Source organism: Panulirus ornatus, chromosome 7, assembly GCF_036320965.1.
Source record: "Panulirus ornatus isolate Po-2019 chromosome 7, ASM3632096v1, whole genome shotgun sequence".
Lineage (NCBI taxonomy): Eukaryota > Metazoa > Arthropoda > Malacostraca > Decapoda > Palinuridae > Panulirus > Panulirus ornatus.
The window spans coordinates 37,799,028-37,816,827 of record NC_092230.1 but is presented as its reverse complement, the minus strand read 5'-3'; the positions used below and the strand labels follow the sequence as shown (position 1 = coordinate 37,816,827).

The 17,800-nt window shown below is 39.1% G+C and overlaps 1 protein-coding gene across 7 annotated transcripts in view; it reads left to right on the top strand.

The window, feature by feature from the left end:
• Positions 1 to 17,065, top strand: part of Sugb (Sugar baby) — a 52,917-nt gene extending 35,852 nt beyond the window's left edge. For all 7 annotated transcript variants that reach the window (XM_071663519.1, XM_071663525.1, XM_071663522.1 and 4 more), the window contains 4 exons: positions 4,770 to 4,901; positions 12,841 to 13,207; positions 13,337 to 13,495; positions 16,212 to 17,065. In XM_071663519.1, coding sequence (XP_071519620.1) covers positions 4,770 to 4,901; positions 12,841 to 13,207; positions 13,337 to 13,495; positions 16,212 to 16,300 — 747 coding nt within the window. In that variant the 3' untranslated portion in view covers positions 16,301 to 17,065. The remainder of the gene's footprint in view (positions 1 to 4,769; positions 4,902 to 12,840; positions 13,208 to 13,336; positions 13,496 to 16,211) is intronic.
• Positions 17,066 to 17,800: the final 735 nt, after the last annotated feature.

The window sequence follows — 17,800 nt, the reverse complement described above, 5'->3', positions numbered from 1 at the left end:
TTTTTCCAGCCCACCCTTCCATTTCCAATTTGGTCTCCTTGTCCCCTCCACTTCTAACACATATGTCCTCTTCGTTAACCTTTCCTCACTTTTTCTCTTAATTTGTCTAGATCATCTCGGCACACCCCCATTCAGCTCTTTCAACCATATTCTTCTTATTACCACGGCTCACTCTTGCCATTTTTTCACTTGATCAACTTTCGTCACACTACATATTATCCTTAAGCATTTTGTTTCCTACACATCCATTTGCTCCACAAATTTTCATTTATGGTCCATGCCTTGCATCCATATATCATAATTTAGTATAATATACTGTAGTATATTATTCCTATTTTTCCCCTCCCAAATTATGATCTCTTTCCACATTCCTCTCTGCTCCAAGAACCTTCGCCCCCTCACCCACCCTATGACTCACTTGTGCTTCTATGGTTCCATTCACTGCCAAGCCCACTCCCAGGTATCTAAAACTCTCTACTAACTTCAAATTTTTTCCATTAAAACTCATACCCCATCCTACCTGTCCCTGTCTATCAATACCTCTGAAGCCCATTCCCTCCAGGAACTCCTCCCATTAAGGGGGTTGCCACACAAAAGAGTCTCCACTTATCTCCATCCTTATATACCTCCCTTGCATACACCATTCCATGCATTCTTTCACCATTTCTCTCCCTCCTGTACTCTTCCACTCTATTTCTCAGTGTCATAGATGGCCTTCCTCTCACATCACATCCTTTAATTGTACTATCACATTCTCCTTGTAAACTCTCCATTTTGTATTCTTTCCACATGCCTAAGCCACTGTAAAGTATTACATTTCACCCACTTTACAATTCATTCCCTTTGCATTCCCTGCCATACAAAATCTCTCATGCACCCCATGATTTGTTTCTTCATCCCATCTAGTTGTACCACATTCTTCTCTCAAACAGTTCACTTCTTTAGCCTGGATTCTTGACCTTTGTGACTCTTTCCATGTCCACATTTTGGATGCATAGTTCAGGGCCGGGAGGACTCTGCTGTCCTTTGGTCCTTTCTCTACTTCATTTCATACACCCCTACCCTTCAGTATTCTATTAAGGAACCCAGTGGCTCTTCTACCCTGTACTGCTCTCTCCCTTATCTCTCCTTCTGTCTCACCAAACTTACTCAAGATAACTCGTAAATTCTTACATTCACCTCTTTCAGTCTTTCTCCCCCATATCTGTAATACAGTTTAGTACACTTTCTTCTTTCACAATATAGGGTTTTGCTGAATCTGTAATTTCACTCTTGTCTTCTTTCAAACACCATTGTTTTACTGTCACCTTCAGTCACCTACTTTTACACACTATAAAACACACATTCAACCTTCTGCAACTACTCTTCACCTCATCCACAGACAGGCTTGTAACTGGACACCATACTTCATTAACACATTCCCCTCTTTCTCCAGGACAACCTCTTCCAATCAGTGTTTCAACCATTCCTGTTCTGTGGCCTTTCAGGCAAGGAGTCAAGCATATTGGGCTTAGAAAAACTGTCTTTCCTCCAACCCCCATTCACCATTTATTACTGTCCATAATTATTGCAAGTACGTTATCCTTGAGGCATATTGTTTCTTTATTCAGAGGAAGTGTGATTACTTCTCACCATACACTGATAAGTCTCTTTGGTCTTTAGCTAAGGGCATCTTTAACAACTTTTGTCACTCAACTTTTCCTTCACTTTTACATTCTTCTTATGGTGCTATAGCTGTCTCTCTGGTACACAGAGCAACTCTGTTTGATGCCCATTTCTCCCATAACTCTACCTTGGATGACTAACATTCCTTCACCCATGATGCTTCTATTGATCCTATGCCCCTTCCCTTAATCTCTTCAAACTGCCTGAAAAGCCCTTCTCTTTCTAGATACAAGCAAGACCTGTGATCGTGATGGCACCAATCTCTCTGCATTGAAAGAGTGTCTCTGAACTTAAACCTGTACTTGCTCATCTGTTTCATTTCTGTTTAAAGACCAGAAATTTTCCTTTTTGTTGGAAGCAAGCATTGATACGTTCCATCCCAGAGAAGAGTGACCATTCTAACCCCTCTAACTATCGTCCTATTACTTTGACATCTGCCATTTCCAAAGCTTTTGAATCCGTCCTCAATTCCCATATCCCCAGATATCTTGAATCTTATAGTCTTCTCTCTAATCACCGATATGGATCCCATAAGGCTAGATCCTCTGGTGATATTCTTTTCTCTCCAGCTAGTATTTGGTCACCATCCCTGAAAGATTTTAGGGAATCCTATGTAGTTGCCCTTGACATAACTTGACATAACCAAAGCTTTTAACAGAGTGAAGCATTGGTGTCTCATCTGTAAGCTCCCCTCTTTTGGCTTCCCTCTCTCATATCCAGCTTTCTCCCAGTCTGATCTATCTTAGGGGTTGTTGATAGATCAGCCTCTCTGCCTTTCTCCATCAACAGCAAAGCAATGTCCCTCAGGGTTCTGTCCTGTGTCCTGCACTTTTTCACCTTTTTAATCAACGATTTCCTTTCTTCCACAATAACCAAAAGCACTCATACACTGATGACTCAATACTGCATTTACTCAGGGTTCTGTCCTGTGTCCTGCACTTTTTCACCTTTTTAATCAACGATTTCCTTTCTTCCACAACAACCAAAAGCACTCATACACTGATGACTCAATACTGCATTTCTCTACATCCTTCAATTCTTCTCCTTCTCTCACTCACTTTGCATTTCATCTCGATACAACGTCTTCAGTAAACTAGGACTTTTACAGGATATTGTGGTGGGATACATGAAATCTGGTTAAGTTTAATGCCTCAAAAACCCAATTATTACCCATCTTTGTGTTGAAAACTCCTTGCACCTTTTCTCTCTCCTTTAATGGTTCTGTGATTCCACCTCCTTACTCAGTGAACATATTACTGTTACTATAACATCCACTCTATCTTAGAAACCCCACATTACAGAAATAGCGAAGTCTACCTCTAAGAAACTGGGAGTACTGTTTAGATGTCAGAATTTCTTTCTTTCAGTTTCTCCTTTCACACAAAGGATTGATCCATCCTTGTATGGAGTACTTCTGCATCTGTACTTAACAGAAGTGAGTTGAAAGTGATCTGACTTATAAACTCTCCTAGGCAAACTTTAACACTTGACCCACTTGCTCAACACTGAAATGTTGGTTCGCTTTCCTTCTTCTATAGGTATTACTTTGGTTTTGGCTCCCAGGAACTGGCTACTTGTATGGCCCTACCATTAGCTAGATCATGCAGTACTCAGCAAGCTGTTGCATCACACACTTACTGTATTGCCACTGGCAACTCAAGGGTGGGCCTGTTTGGTAACTGTTTCTTTCCTAACACCTTTGAAGATTTGGAACTCTCTACCCTCCCATGTCTTTCCCAACAACTATGACTTGGCATATTTTAAAAGACAGGTTTTTCACTTCCTTCAGAATTCATGATTACCTTCTTTTGTCTGTTCTTTTTCCCTTTCATTAATCTCTATATGTTTCAATTTAGGCCCATCCTTGATGTGAACTTTTGTTTGTGACAGGAGCCTTTTATGTAAAAAAAAAAAAAATGGCAGGAGGTCAAAAGGAAAGTACAGGGGCTAAAAAGATGGGCTTTGAGGGTATGTAAGAAAGTAAGTACAGTAATTAAAGACTACATGGCCTTGGGGATAGGGGAGAAAGAACTTCCCATTTATTCTCTGTGTGTCGTAGAAGCTGACTAAGAAGGGTAGGAGCGGGGGTCCTGGAAATCCTCTCCTTCTATTTTACTTTTCCAAAAGAAGGAAGAGATATGGGCCAAGTAAAGATTTTTCCTTCTGAGGCTCGGTCATCTGTTTTTGATGCTACCTCGCATATGTGGGAAATGGCGAATATGGATGGAAAAAAAGTTCATTAAGTACTGGAAGGTTGTGAGATCTGGAAAAAGACTGCAAGCTATGTGCAGTAAAACATTCCAATGCAGGAGGAACCTCACACCAAGCTAAATCCATATCTTTAGGTGTATTGTATTAAAAATGATATAAGGGTGATTATATAGATTCGTGTCAAATTTTGAATGCCCAATTCATTCTTTACTGCACTGTAATTCCTGTAATGGCTTATATGATTTTACAGAGCAAATGCATGTAAAGATATATGAAACCAAAAGCAGTATTAGAGATTTATGAATATCATAAACATGGATGCAGTTGTAGGAAACTCAGCATACTTGCTTTGATGTTAGAGTCACAAATTGAAAATTATCATAAACATTTACATGCTGTCTGATAATTGTGGAATTTGCAAACCAAGATGATAGTGTTTCAGTATTTTTACGATACTCCTTCAGAGTAAAGATTGACCTTTGTACATTTAGTCTTGGAAACAGATCAACAGAACTTTAACTGTTGACTACCTTACATCTCCTATGTCACCACCATTAATTTTGCTCACTGACTGTCACAAATTTCACATCTTTCAAACTTTTCTCATTCTCTCTTATTATGACTAATCAGTTTTATATTCTGTTTGCTTGCAGCTGAGGGACATATTTCTTTTAAGAACCCACCAGCTCCCCAACATTAGAGTAGGCATCCTTTGGACAGCAATTACACCAGATTATCCCACTTTTTAGAATAACCAAGAATAACTATTAAGTCTTCACCCTTGCATTCTCTGAAACATGAAGAGCAGTATGCCAAATGGTATGTAGGCTGATAGTTGACCTTAATACTTTATATTTAAGTAAGATCATATTATGATACAGCTTTTCTTGTAGGTGGAGGGCAGTGAGAGGCATACTGGTACTGCTGGATCAGTGGCCCGGCTGATATGTGAACCTCGGATAGTGCTTTTTGTGCTTTGCTGTGTTGTTGTTGGCACATCTACAGGAATTCTTTGGACATTCCAGGTATGGAAAGTAATGATAAAATAACTGGTTCTTGTTGCTGCACATTATTTGAATATAAGAATTACATTCCATTTTAACTTACTTTTATCAGTTTGAAATTTATTAAGGACTTTCTCATCTTTAGATATGCTAGAAATCATCCTTTATTAGTATGTTGAGTTAACAAGTCAGGAAGGAAGTTTATGTGAGTTTACATGAGAAAGACAGACAACAGGAGGCCTGATTGGGGCATGACTGGGTTATCTTAAAAAAAAGGGGGTGGGGGGGGTTGTAGCTTGACAAGAAAATGTAATTCCGCTCGGCAGTTTTTTAAGCTATCACCGACTCCCCAGTGACAGCAAAGGTGATAGGCTTGAACAAGATCAGAAGAAAAGAATATGGTAATAGGACTAAGAAACAAGCCATATGAGGAAAGATTAAAGGTGTGAGGTACTAAAGACTAAGAAGTGGCACTTGAGTTCACCAGTTATGGAGACTCTCTACCATGGTCACCCTGCTGAGGGATTCTTGCAGCGAATGAGTTACAGATATATAGACATTTTTGATATCCAGAATTTGGATTAACATGGATCTGATAATCAGGAACAGTGTGCTAGAGCTTGAAGGAAGAAGATTGTATACTATTATAGGAATGCTTCCTCAGAATTAGGGTCATTGGGACACAAGATGATATCCTTAGTCAAGAAAAGTAAAAGAATTTTCCTCTATGGCTAGTTTGTCCCAAGAGCTATAAGAGATGTCTCAGAACTCTTAAGTTTTTGAAACCTCTAAATCTCTACCTTTTTGGTGAGCTAAGTGGCCCACCTCTTGTAAACCACCTGTTAAGCAATATTGGTCTCTGCTCAGCTTGGGTCCACCCTCCTAACAGTCAATAATCTCCTCTCTGCATTGATGTCTTTGTCACTTTCATGCTGATCTGCCACAAACTGAGATCATACACCACATATGATATAGCCACTTTAGCTGTTTTTTGCCAGCTTCTTTCACCATACCATGGATGAATAACTGCGATTTGCCTCTGCTGTGGTGTACTATGTAACTGAATAATCTATTTGATATACAGAGTTTGTGTGGCATATATTACCACTGCTGAGCTATAAGTGCTTACTTGGTAGTTTTTCTGTGTGTTATTGTGTTCCAATTGCTGTGTGACTGAGTTTATGAAAATTTGTAATCTTGTTACAATCGGGAAATATTTCTCGGACAGGAAAGTGCTTTAGTGATTCATTATGAAACTCTCTTTGATAACCTCTGGTCTGAGGAGTTAGTGAGATACATGTAATATCTACTCATAGATTTTCCTTATGGCCTGTGAAATCTGTAATTAATTAGTGAAGATCGCTAGAGATTCTGTAGTGGTCGCCTTTTGATGTCCAGGAGTCTTAGAACCTTTCTCAGTAAGGAACACCTTCTCTTGGACCAAGAGACTTGTTTTGTAGACCCAGTCTGTCTCTGTGTCAGAGGACATGAGTTTGATAAGGTATCCTACACTGTTTGCATTTCTGAGGAACCTTGCACTGGATTAGATTGGCATAGAGGCCTTTAGCATTCCTATAATGTGTCTCCTAGCTCCTGAACAGTGCAATCCTTCAGTGGAGAATTTTTCTTTTCCCCTTAGATGTATATCTATATAATAAAGTTTTTAAGAAAATACCCAAAAGGGTAGTATACTCTCATCATAGTTGGTATGGGTAATTTTAACAGGGAAGGGCCTGGATATGCATCATAGATGCCCTTTTCTATGCAAGCGCATGATAGTTTTGTTTTTTCATGGGATGATTTCCTTCTACATACACTGGATTATGATATACACTCTTGAATCATAAGGTGTGATTTCATATTTCATATATCCCAGGGATAGGGGAGAAAGAATACTTCCCACGCATTCCTCACGTGTCGTAGAAGGCGACTAAAGGGGACGGGAGCGGGGGGCCAGAAACCCTCCCCTCCTTGTATTTTAACATTTTTAAAAGGGGAAACAGAAGAAGGAGTCACACGAGGAGTGCTCATCCTCCTTGAAGGCTCAGATTGGGGTGTCTAAATGTGTGTGGATGTAACCAAGATGAGAAAAAAGGAGAGATAGGTAGTATGTTTGAGGAAAGGAACCTGGATGTTTTGGCTCGGAGTGAAACGAAGCTCAAGGGTAAAGGGGAAGAGAGGTTTGGGAATGTCTTGGGAGTAAAGTCAGGGGTTGGTGAGAGGACAAGAGCAAGGGAAGGAGTAGCACTACTCCTGAATCAAGAGTTGTGGGAGTATGTGATAGAGTGTAAGAAAGTAAATTCTAGATTGATATGGGTAAAACTGAAAGTTGTTGGAGAGAGATGGGTGATTATTGGTGCATATGCACCTGGGCATGAGAAGAAAGGTCATGAGAGGCAAGTGTTTTGGGAGCAGCTGAATGAGTGTGTTAGTGGTTTTGATGCACGAGACCGGGTTATAGTGGTGGGTGATTTGAATGCAAAGGTGAGTAATGTGGCAGTTGAGGGAATAATTGGTATACATGGAGTGTTCAGTGTTGTAAATGGAAATGGTGAAGAGCTTGTAGATTTATGTGCTGAAAAAGGACTGGTGATTAGGAATACCTGGTTTAAAAAGCAAGATATACATAAGTATACGTATGTAAGTAGGAGAGATGGCCAGAGAGCGTTATTGGATTACATGTTAATTGATAGACGCACGAAAGAGAGACTTTTGGATGTTAATGTGCTGAGAGGTGCAACTGGAGGGATGTCTGATCATTATCATGTGGAGGCGAAGGTGAAGATTTGTGGGGGTTTTCAGAAAAGAAGAGAGAGTGTTGGGGTGAAGAGAGTGGTGAGAGTAAGTGAGCTTGGGAAGGAGACTTGTGTGAGGAAGTACCAGGAGAGACTGAGTACAGAATGGAAAAAGGTGAGAACAAAGGAGGTAAGGGGAGTGGGGGAGGAATGGGATGTATTTAGGGAAGCAGTGATGGCTTGTGCAAAAGATGCTTGTGGCATGAGAAGCGTGGGAGGTGGGTTGATTAGAAAAGGTAGTGAGTGGTGGGATGAAGAAGTAAGATTATTAGTGAAAGAGAAGAGAGAGGCATTTGGACGATTTTTGCAGGGGAAAAAATGCAAATGAGTGGGAGATGTATAAAAGAAAGAGGCAGGAGGTCAAGAGAAAGGTGCAAGAGGTGAAAAAGATGGCAAATTAGAGTTGGGGTGAGAGAGTATCATTAAATTTCAGGGAGAATAAAAAGATGTTTTGGAAGGAGGTAAATAAAGTGCGTAAGACAAGGGAGCAAATGGGAACTTCAGTGAAGGGCGCTGATGGGGAGGTGATAACAAGTAGTGGTGATGTGAGAAGGAGATGGAGTGAGTATTTTGAAGGTTTGTTGAATGTGTTTGATGATAGAGTGGCAGATATAGGGTGTTTTGGTCGAGGTGGTGTGCAAAGTGAGAGGATTAGGGAAAATGATTTGGTAAATAGAGAAGAGGTAGTAAAAGCTTTACAGAAGATGAAAGCTGGCAAGGCAGCAGGTTTGGATGGTATTGCAGTGGAATCTATTAAAAAAGGGGGGTGAGTGTATTGTTGACTGGTTGGTAAGGTTATTTAATGTATGTATGACTCATGGTGAGGTGCCTGAGGATTGGCGGAATGCTTGCATAGTGCCATTGTACAAAGGGAAAGGGGATAAAAGTGAGTGCTATAATTACAGAGGTATAAGTTTGTTGAGTATTCCTGGTAAATTATATGGGAGGGTATTGATTGAGAGGGTGAAGGCATGTACAGAGCATCAGATTGGGGAAGAGCAGTGTGGTTTCAGAAGTGGTAGAGGATGTGTGGATCAGGTGTTTGCTTTGAAGAATGTATGTGAGAAATACTTAGAAAAACAAAAGGATTTGTATCTAGCATATATGGATCTGGAGAAGGCATATGATAGATTTGATAGAGATGCTCTGTGAAAGGTTTTAAGAATGCCTTACATCCTCGATAAAAACTTTTCACTGCTTCTAACAACTTGCCTCCCACACCATATATTCTTAATACCTTCCACAGAGCATCTCTATCAACTCTATCATATGCCTTCATACATACATTAAATAACCTTACCAACCAGTCAACAATATAGTCACCCCCTTTTTTAATAAATTCCACTGCAATACCATCCAAACCTACTGCCTTCCCAGCTTTCATCTTCCGCAAAGCTTTTAGTACCTCTTCTCTGTTTACCAAATCATTTTCCCTAACCCTCTCACTTTGCACACCACCTCGACCAAGACACCCTATATCTGCCACTCTATCATCAAACACATTCAACAAACCTTCAAAATACTCACTCCATCTCCTTCTCACATCACCACTACTTTTTATCACCTCTTCAATAGCCCCCTTCACTGAAGTTCCCATTTGCTCCCTTGTCTTATGCACTTTATTTACGTCCTTCCAAAACATCTTTTTATTCTCCCTAAAATTTAATGATACTCTCTCACCCCAACTCTCATTTGCCCTCTTTTTCACCTCTTGCACCTTTCTCTTGAACTCCTGCCTCTTTCTTTTATACATCTCCCACTCATTTGCATTTTTTCCCTGCAAAAATTGTCCAAATGCCTCTCTATTTGCATTTTTTCCCTGCAAAAATTGTCCAAATGCCTCTCTCTTCTCTTTCACTAATAATCTTACTTCTTCATCCCACCACTCGCTACCCTTTCTAATCAACCCACCTCCCATGCTTCTCATGCCACAAGCATCTTTTGCACAAGCCATCACTGCTTCCCTAAATACATCCCATTCCTCCCCCACTCCCCTTACCTCCTTTGTTCTCACCGTTTTCCATTCTGTACTCAGTCTCTCCTGGTACTTCCTCACACAAGTCTCCTTCCCAAGCTCACTTACTCTCACCACTCTCTTCACCCCAACATTCTCTCCTCTTTTCTGAAAACCCCTACAAATCTTCACCTTCGCCTACGCAAGATAATGATCAGACATCCCTCCAGCTGCACCTCTCAGCACATTAACATACAAAAGTCTCTCTTTCGTGCGCCTATCAATTAACACATAATCCAATAACGCATCTCTCCTACTTACATACGTATATTTATGTATATCTCGCTTTTTAAACCAGGTATTCCTAATCACCAGTCCTTTCTCAGCACACAAATCCACAAGCTCTTCACCATTTCCATTTACAACACTGAACACCCCATGTATACCAATTATTCCCTCAACTGCCACATTACTCACCTTTGCATTCAAATCACCCATCACTATAACCCGGTCTCGTGCATCAAAACCACTAACACGCTCATTCAGCTGCTCCCAAAACACTTGCCTCTCATGATCTTTCTTCTCATGCCCAGGTGCATATGCACCAATAATCACGCATCTCTCTCCATCAACTTTCAGTTTTACCCATATCAATCTAGAATTTACTTTCTTACACTCTATCACATACTCCCACAACTCCTGATTCAGGAGTAGTGCTACTCCTTCCCTTGCTCTTGTCCTCTCACTAACCCCTGACTTTACTCCCAAAAGATTCCCAAACCACTCTTCCCCTTTACCCTTGAGCTTCGTTTCACTCAAAGCCAAAACATCCAAGTTCCTTTCCTCAAATATACTACCTATCTCTCCTTTTTTCTCATCTTGGTTACATCCGCACACATTTAGACACCCCAATCTGAGCCTTCGAGGAGGATGAGCACTCCCCGCATGACTCCTTCTTCTGTTTCCCCTTTTAGAATATATATATTTTGAAATGGTTTGGGCACATGGAGAGAATGAGTGAGGAAAGATTGACCAAGAGGATATATGTGTCGGAGGTGGAGGGAACGAGGAGAAGAGGGAGACCAAATTGGAGGTGGAAAGATGGAGTGAAAAAGATTTTGTGTGATCGGGGCCTGAACATGCAGGAGGGTGAAAGGAGGGCAAGGAATAGAGTGAATTGGAGCGATGTGGTATACAGGGGTTGACGTGCTGTCAGTGGATTGAATCAAGGCATGTGAAGCGTCTGGGGTAAACCATGGAAAGCTGTGTAGGTATGTATATTTGCGTGTGTGGACGTGTGTATGTACATGTGTATGGGGGGGGGGGGGGGGGGGTTGGGCCATTTCTTTCGTCTGTTTCCTTGCGCTACCTCGCAAACGCGGGAGACAGCGACAAAGTATAAAAAAAAAAAAAAAAAAAAAAAAAAAAATATATATATATATATATATATATATATATATATATATATATATATATATATATATATATATATATATATATATATATATATATATATATATATATTTAGATATCTGTGCTACCTCACAAAGGAAAGTGATTGGTTCTCAGTGAATGTAGGTTTGCGGCAGGGGTGTGTGATGTCTCCATGGTTGTTTAATTTGTTTATGGATGGGGTTGTTAGGGAGGTGAATGCAAGAGTTTTGGAAAGAGGGGCAAGGATGAAGTCTGTTGGGGATGAGAGAGCTTGGGAAGTGAGTCAGTTGTTGTTCGCTGATGATACAGCGCTGGTGGCTGATTCATGTGAGAAACTGCAGAAGCTGGTGACTGAGTTTGGTAAAGTGTGTGAAAGAAGAAAGTTAAGAGTAAATGTGAATAAGAGCAAGGTTATTAGGTACAGTAGGGTTGAGGGTCAAGTCAATTGGGAGGTGAGTTTGAATGGAGAAAAACTGGAGGAAGTGAAGTGTTTTAGATATCTGGGAGTGGATCTGGAAGTGGATGGAAACATGGAAGCGGAAGTGGATCATAGGGTGGGGGAGGGGGCGAAAATTCTGGGAGCCTTGAAGAATGTGTGGAAGTCGAGAACATTATCTCGGAAAGCAAAAATGGGTATGTTTGAAGGAATAGTGGTTCCAACAATGTTGTATGGTTGCGAGGCGTGGACTATGGATAGAGTTGTGCGCAGGAGGATGGATGTGCTGGAAATGAGATGTTTGAGGACAATGTGTGGTGTGAGGTGGTTTGATCGAGTAAGTAACGTAAGGGTAAGAGAGATGTGTGGAAATAAAAAGAGCGTGGTTGAGAGAGCAGAAGAGGGTGTTTTGAAATGGTTTGGTCACATGGAGAGAATGAGTGAGGAAAGATTGACCAAGAGGATATATGTGTCGGAGGTGGAGGGAACGAGGAGAAGAGGGAGACCAAATTGGAGGTGGAAAGATGGAGTGAAAAAGATTTTGTGTGATCGGGGCCTGAACATGCAGGAGGGTGAAAGGAGGGCAAGGAATAGAGTGAATTGGAGCGATGTGGTATACCGGGGTTGACGTGCTGTCAGTGGATTGAATCAAGGCATGTGAAGCGTCTGGGGTAAACCATGGAAAGCTGTGTAGTATGTATATTTGCATGTGTGGACGTATGTATATACATGTGTATGGGGGTGGGTTGGGCCATTTCTTTCGTCTGTTTCCTTGCGCTACCTCGCAAACGCGGGAGACAGCGACAAAGCAAAAAAAAAAAAACATATATATATATATATATATATATATATATATATATATATATATATATTTTTTTTTTTTTTTTATATATATATATATTTTTTTTTATACTTTGTCGCTGTCTCCCGCGTTTGCGAGGTAGCGCAAGGAAACAGACGAAAGAAATGGCCCAACCCACCCCCATACACATGTATATACATACGTCCACACACGCAAATATATATATATACATATGGCGGGGTGGCGACGGGAATGATAAGGGCAGACAGTATGAATTATGTACATGTGTATATATGTATATGTCTATGTGTGTATATATATGTATACATTGAGATGTATAGGTATGTATATGTGCTGTGTGTGGATGTGTATGTATATACATGTGTATATTGGTGGGTTGGACCATTCTTTCATCTGTTTCCTTGCGCTACCTCGCTAACACGGGAGACAGCGACAAAGTATAATGAATAAAGAAATAAGTAAAATATATATGTATATACATGTATGTGTGCTCTATAGTATTTACTCTCCTTTTACAGCTCATGTTGGTAGAAGATGTTGCTTTTGAGTGGGACTGTCATTTTGAAGCCCTGAAATTACTGCAAGGATTGATAATGGGTGTACAGTGCTTCTTAGGAGAATTACCATTCTTCTTCCTATCTGGATGGTTTATCAAGAAAATGGGTCATGTCAATGCCATGTCACTTGTCATTGGAGTATTTGGCTTGCGGTATATTATATACTACACTGTAACAAATCCCTGGGTGTTCCTACCTGTTGAACTTCTAAATGGATTTACATTTGGAATTTTCTATGCCACAATGACCTCATATGCCAGTTATGTTGCGCCATCTGGAACAGAAGCAACAATGCAGGGTATTGTTGGAGCAGCATTTGAAGGCATTGGTAAGAATGTTAATTATGATCATATGAGATTTCAGTGTTATGTTAATATCTGATTATTTTTGTCACGTATGGCCATACCGTTGGTTTTAGTGGTCTATTATTTTGATATTTTTGTTTATGTTTTTCTAGGTGTTGCTATTGGTGGATTTGTAGGAGGTTCCCTGTTCTTCACAGTTGGTGGTCCAAAGATGTTTCTCTATACAGGAATATTCAATATGATTTTCAGTGTAGTTCATATTGTTCTTCAAGTTCTTCTAAGCAGATGCAGACCAGAGTCCACTCTAGCAGGTATGTACACAACTAGCCACTAATTACAAGTGTAGATATGTTAATATCCGAGTATGTTCAGGAATTTAATGAAGAAAAAGGGATATGCAAAGTCTGCACATAGGTTAACAATGTATTGTGTAAACCAAGTTTGAAAGATATAGGTAAGAAATACAATAGGATGACTACCACAAAAATGGAATGTCACATTGACATAGATTTAAAACATTTAAAACACCCTTGAGATATTAAAAACATATGTAACTATGTGTTTAAAGCCAAGCACAAGGAACACTCTTTAGGAGACTGACATGAAAGTGAATACAATAAAAGTTTAACAGTTGGAGAAAGAGGCTAGCTACACCATATTAGGGCACTTTACATCATATGGGTTGGGGTAAGGTTTGTACCCAAGATTATCCTCTTAGTCATGGCCAGGGTGATGGCCTCTGAAGTTTGTTGCTCCTTGGAAAGGATTAATAATGGAAGCACAAGCACTAAATGTGAATTTTACAGTATCTGTTATGCCTTCAAATGAAGAGTTATAAAATCTTTGTTAAGTGATTGCACAACTAATGGTATTTCCTCCCAAGGACAGTCGACTCCAAACCCCATCACTGTAGCTAACATTAAGAGGATTACCTCACATACAACCCTTACTCTAACCCATAGGGGTGGTTATGTGACCTAACCTGATGTTAGCAAGTCTCTTTTATATATATATTATCATGTTAGGCTTCTAAAGAGGGTCCTGGTGTTTTGGCTTAAATGATATTCCCAGGTATCTTCTTTCTTTAGGGTGTGTTTTTTTATTCACAATAACATGAATATGGTGATTCATTGTAACAAATGCTTGGACATATAATATCTTGATTCTAAGGAAAGCTCTAGCTTCGTGGCATCTTGTTTCTGGGTTCTAAGTGTTGTTTTTAAGCAAAAGGAGTTTGATTTACAGATGTGCCCATGGTGAGTTGTCATGTAATTCATTTTTCCATTGCCAGCATTAGTTTCATGTAATGAATACAGTTTTTGTTAGTGAAAGATGAATTGTCTCATCATGTCGTACTTTGATTTATTATTCAATTTATCATAAGCCTTTTTTTAAAACCATAGATGCTGCATACATTATATTTTTTAGAACTCTCTCAGCTCAGGTTGGTTCTTAAATGCTGCAGTTGGGCATGTACACCCTCTTCTCTTGATAATTCTGAAAAGATTATTTTTCTCTCATTGTATTGATGCCCATAACATTTTTCAGATTGTATATTGGCATTGAACATGATTCTTTTATGTTTCAATCAGATTTTGATAAGGATTGTATAGTAAGGTGGATTATGTTTAAGTATTTCATGAGGTTTCAATAAAAAGTTTAAAGTATGTAGAAAAGGAAAAGCATTTTATTGAAAGTTGGATAATGGTGCATTATTTGTATTGTGGATTACTTAGTTCATATCTATGATTTGTTTTCAAAACTTATTCTTGACCAGTGTTATGGTGTAAGGTGACTGTTAGTATATTTTCAACTAATATTATAATATAAGGTGATTGTTAGTATATTTTGACTGGTGGAAGAGAACCCCATCTCTTTCAGGCAGCTTACAATTAATATGGAACTAAGTGCAGAGCTTTCATACTTTGATTTATTATTCAATTTATCATAAGCCTTTTTTTAAAACCATAGATGCTGCATACATTATATTTTTTAGAACTCTCTCAGCTCAGGTTGGTTCTTAAATGCTGCAGTTGGGCATGTACACCCTCTTCTCTTGATAATTCTGAAAAGATTATTTTTCTCTCATTGTATTGATGCCCATAACATTTTTCAGATTGTATATTGGCATTGAACATGATTCTTTTATGTTTCAATCAGATTTTGATAAGGATTGTATAGTAAGGTGGATTATGTTTAAGTATTTCATGAGGTTTCAATAAAAAGTTTAAAGTATGTAGAAAAGGAAAAGCATTTTATTGAAAGTTGGATAATGGTGCATTATTTGTATTGTGGATTACTTAGTTCATATCTATGATTTGTTTTCAAAACTTATTCTTGACCAGTGTTATGGTGTAAGGTGACTGTTAGTATATTTTCAACTAATATTATAATATAAGGTGATTGTTAGTATATTTTGACTGGTGGAAGAGAACCCCATCTCTTTCAGGCAGCTTACAATTAATATGGAACTAAGTGCAGAGCTTTCCTCTCGACAGGTTTTTGCCTGAAAAATTTTTTTGATGAATGATAGTTTGCTAGTAAAACATCAGTTTGTACCCCCAGTTACTTCCTGATTACCCCAATGATGTTTAGAGCTTGTGTCCTTACAATGTCTAAAGTCTCAAGGGTGTTTTTTAGAGCTAGGGTAAAGCATCCCGGTGGCAGGCTTGGGGAATCGGTTTTAAGTAACAGATTTGCATGTTTTTCATATATTCGTTTCCCTTCAGTTTATAGCTTACTATGTGAAGTTTTATTTTATTTTTTGAAGTGGCATAGGGTGCAGTTTTTTACTGAAGCCTACCTTAGAAAAAATCTTATCAGAATAGTACTTGTAAAGGGTTTGGTGAAATATTCAGCTATGTGAAAGTTACTATATTTGATTTATCATGTGTATTTGAATGATAGCTTTAGGGAAGACTGCAAATGGAGTCACATTTTCATTTTGAAGATTTCCAAACAAAATGTTAAGAAATTATATTTTCTCATATTTCTTGTAGTCTTTTTAACTATGTACTCTTTCTCTAGGTGGCAGCTCTTCTCCTGTTGGTTACATGCCTCCTAGTGAGAGCATGAGGCCAGTTGCAGCTGGTGATGCAGATACAGAAGACATGTAAAGAAAAGTATTCTCATAGTATGAAAGTAAGACATGAAAGTGCCTTCATGCCAGTAAGGCATTCGTGATTTTTGTAACTAACTATACAGAGTTGAACAAAGATTCTTACAAATATACAATTTGTTCGTGTTTGAAGTTTGAGATGGTATATTCAGTCCATCTGAATTTTTTCATTTGTTTCCTTTTTTATGAATATTTTAATTTATTTTTTAACATAAAGTTTTTATATGATATGAATAAACATTTTATTCATTGTTTTTGTGAGTATTATGTTTCTTGGAAAGAGGGTAATAGTTTTTAACAATTCTGTCCTTCATAAAGGTTGTAATTTGCCTGTAAGCATATTAAAGACTGTTTGGGTACGTAGAGCCATAGTTATGTAAATATACAAAATGCTGTCAGGGATCTCACATGCATGGAAGTGGAAGTACTGTAATGTTTCTTTTTTGTTTACTACAGAACTTACTGGAATTTACGAAACACAAATGTTTTTTAATCCAACTAGACTTTTGCAAACTTCTGTGATTATTAAGTCCCATGGAAAAATATAAACAACAAAAACAGTACTATAAACTATATTGACAAGTTAATAAATTTGTTTTACTCATGGTTAGTCCAGATTTCATTGGGGAAGAGCAGTGTGGTTTCAGAAGTGGTAGAGGATGTGTGGATCAGGTGTTTGCTTTGAAGAATGTATGTGAGAAATACTTAGAAAAGCAAATGGATTTGTATGTAGCATTTATGGATCTGGAGAAGGCATATGATAGAGTTGATAGAGATGCTCTGTGGAAGGTATTAAGAATATATGGTGTGGGAGGAAAGTTGTTAGAAGCAGTGAAAAGTTTTTATCGAGGATGTAAGGCATGTGTACGTGTAGGAAGAGAGGAAAGTGATTGGTTCTCAGTGAATGTAGGTTTGTGGCAGGGGTGTGTGATGTCTCCATGGTTGTTTAATTTGTGTATGGATGGGGTTGTTAGGGAGGTAAATGCAAGAGTTTTGGAAAGAGGGGCAAGTATGAAGTCTGTTGGGGATGAGAGAGCTTGGGAAGTGAGTCAGTTGTTGTTCGCTGATGACACAGCGCTGGTGGCTGATTCATGTGTGAAACTGCAGAAGCTGGTGACTGAGTTTGGTAAAGTGTGTGGAAGAAGAAAGTTAAGAGTAAATGTGAATAAGAGCAAGGTTATTAGGTACAGTAGGGTTGAGGGTCAAGTCAATTGGGAGGTGAGTTTGAATGGAGAAAAACTGGAGGAAGTTAAGTGTTTTAGATATCTGGGAGTGGATCTGGCAGCGGATGGAACCATGGAAGCGGAAGTGGATCATAGGGTGGGGGAGGGGGCGAAAATTCTGGGGGCCTTGAAGAATGTGTGGAAGTCGAGAACATTATCTCGGAAAGCAAAAATGGGTATGTTTGAAGGAATAGTGGTTCCAGCAATGTTGTATGGTTGCGAGGCGTGGGCTATGGATAGAGTTGTGCGCAGGAGGATGGATGTGCTGGAAATGA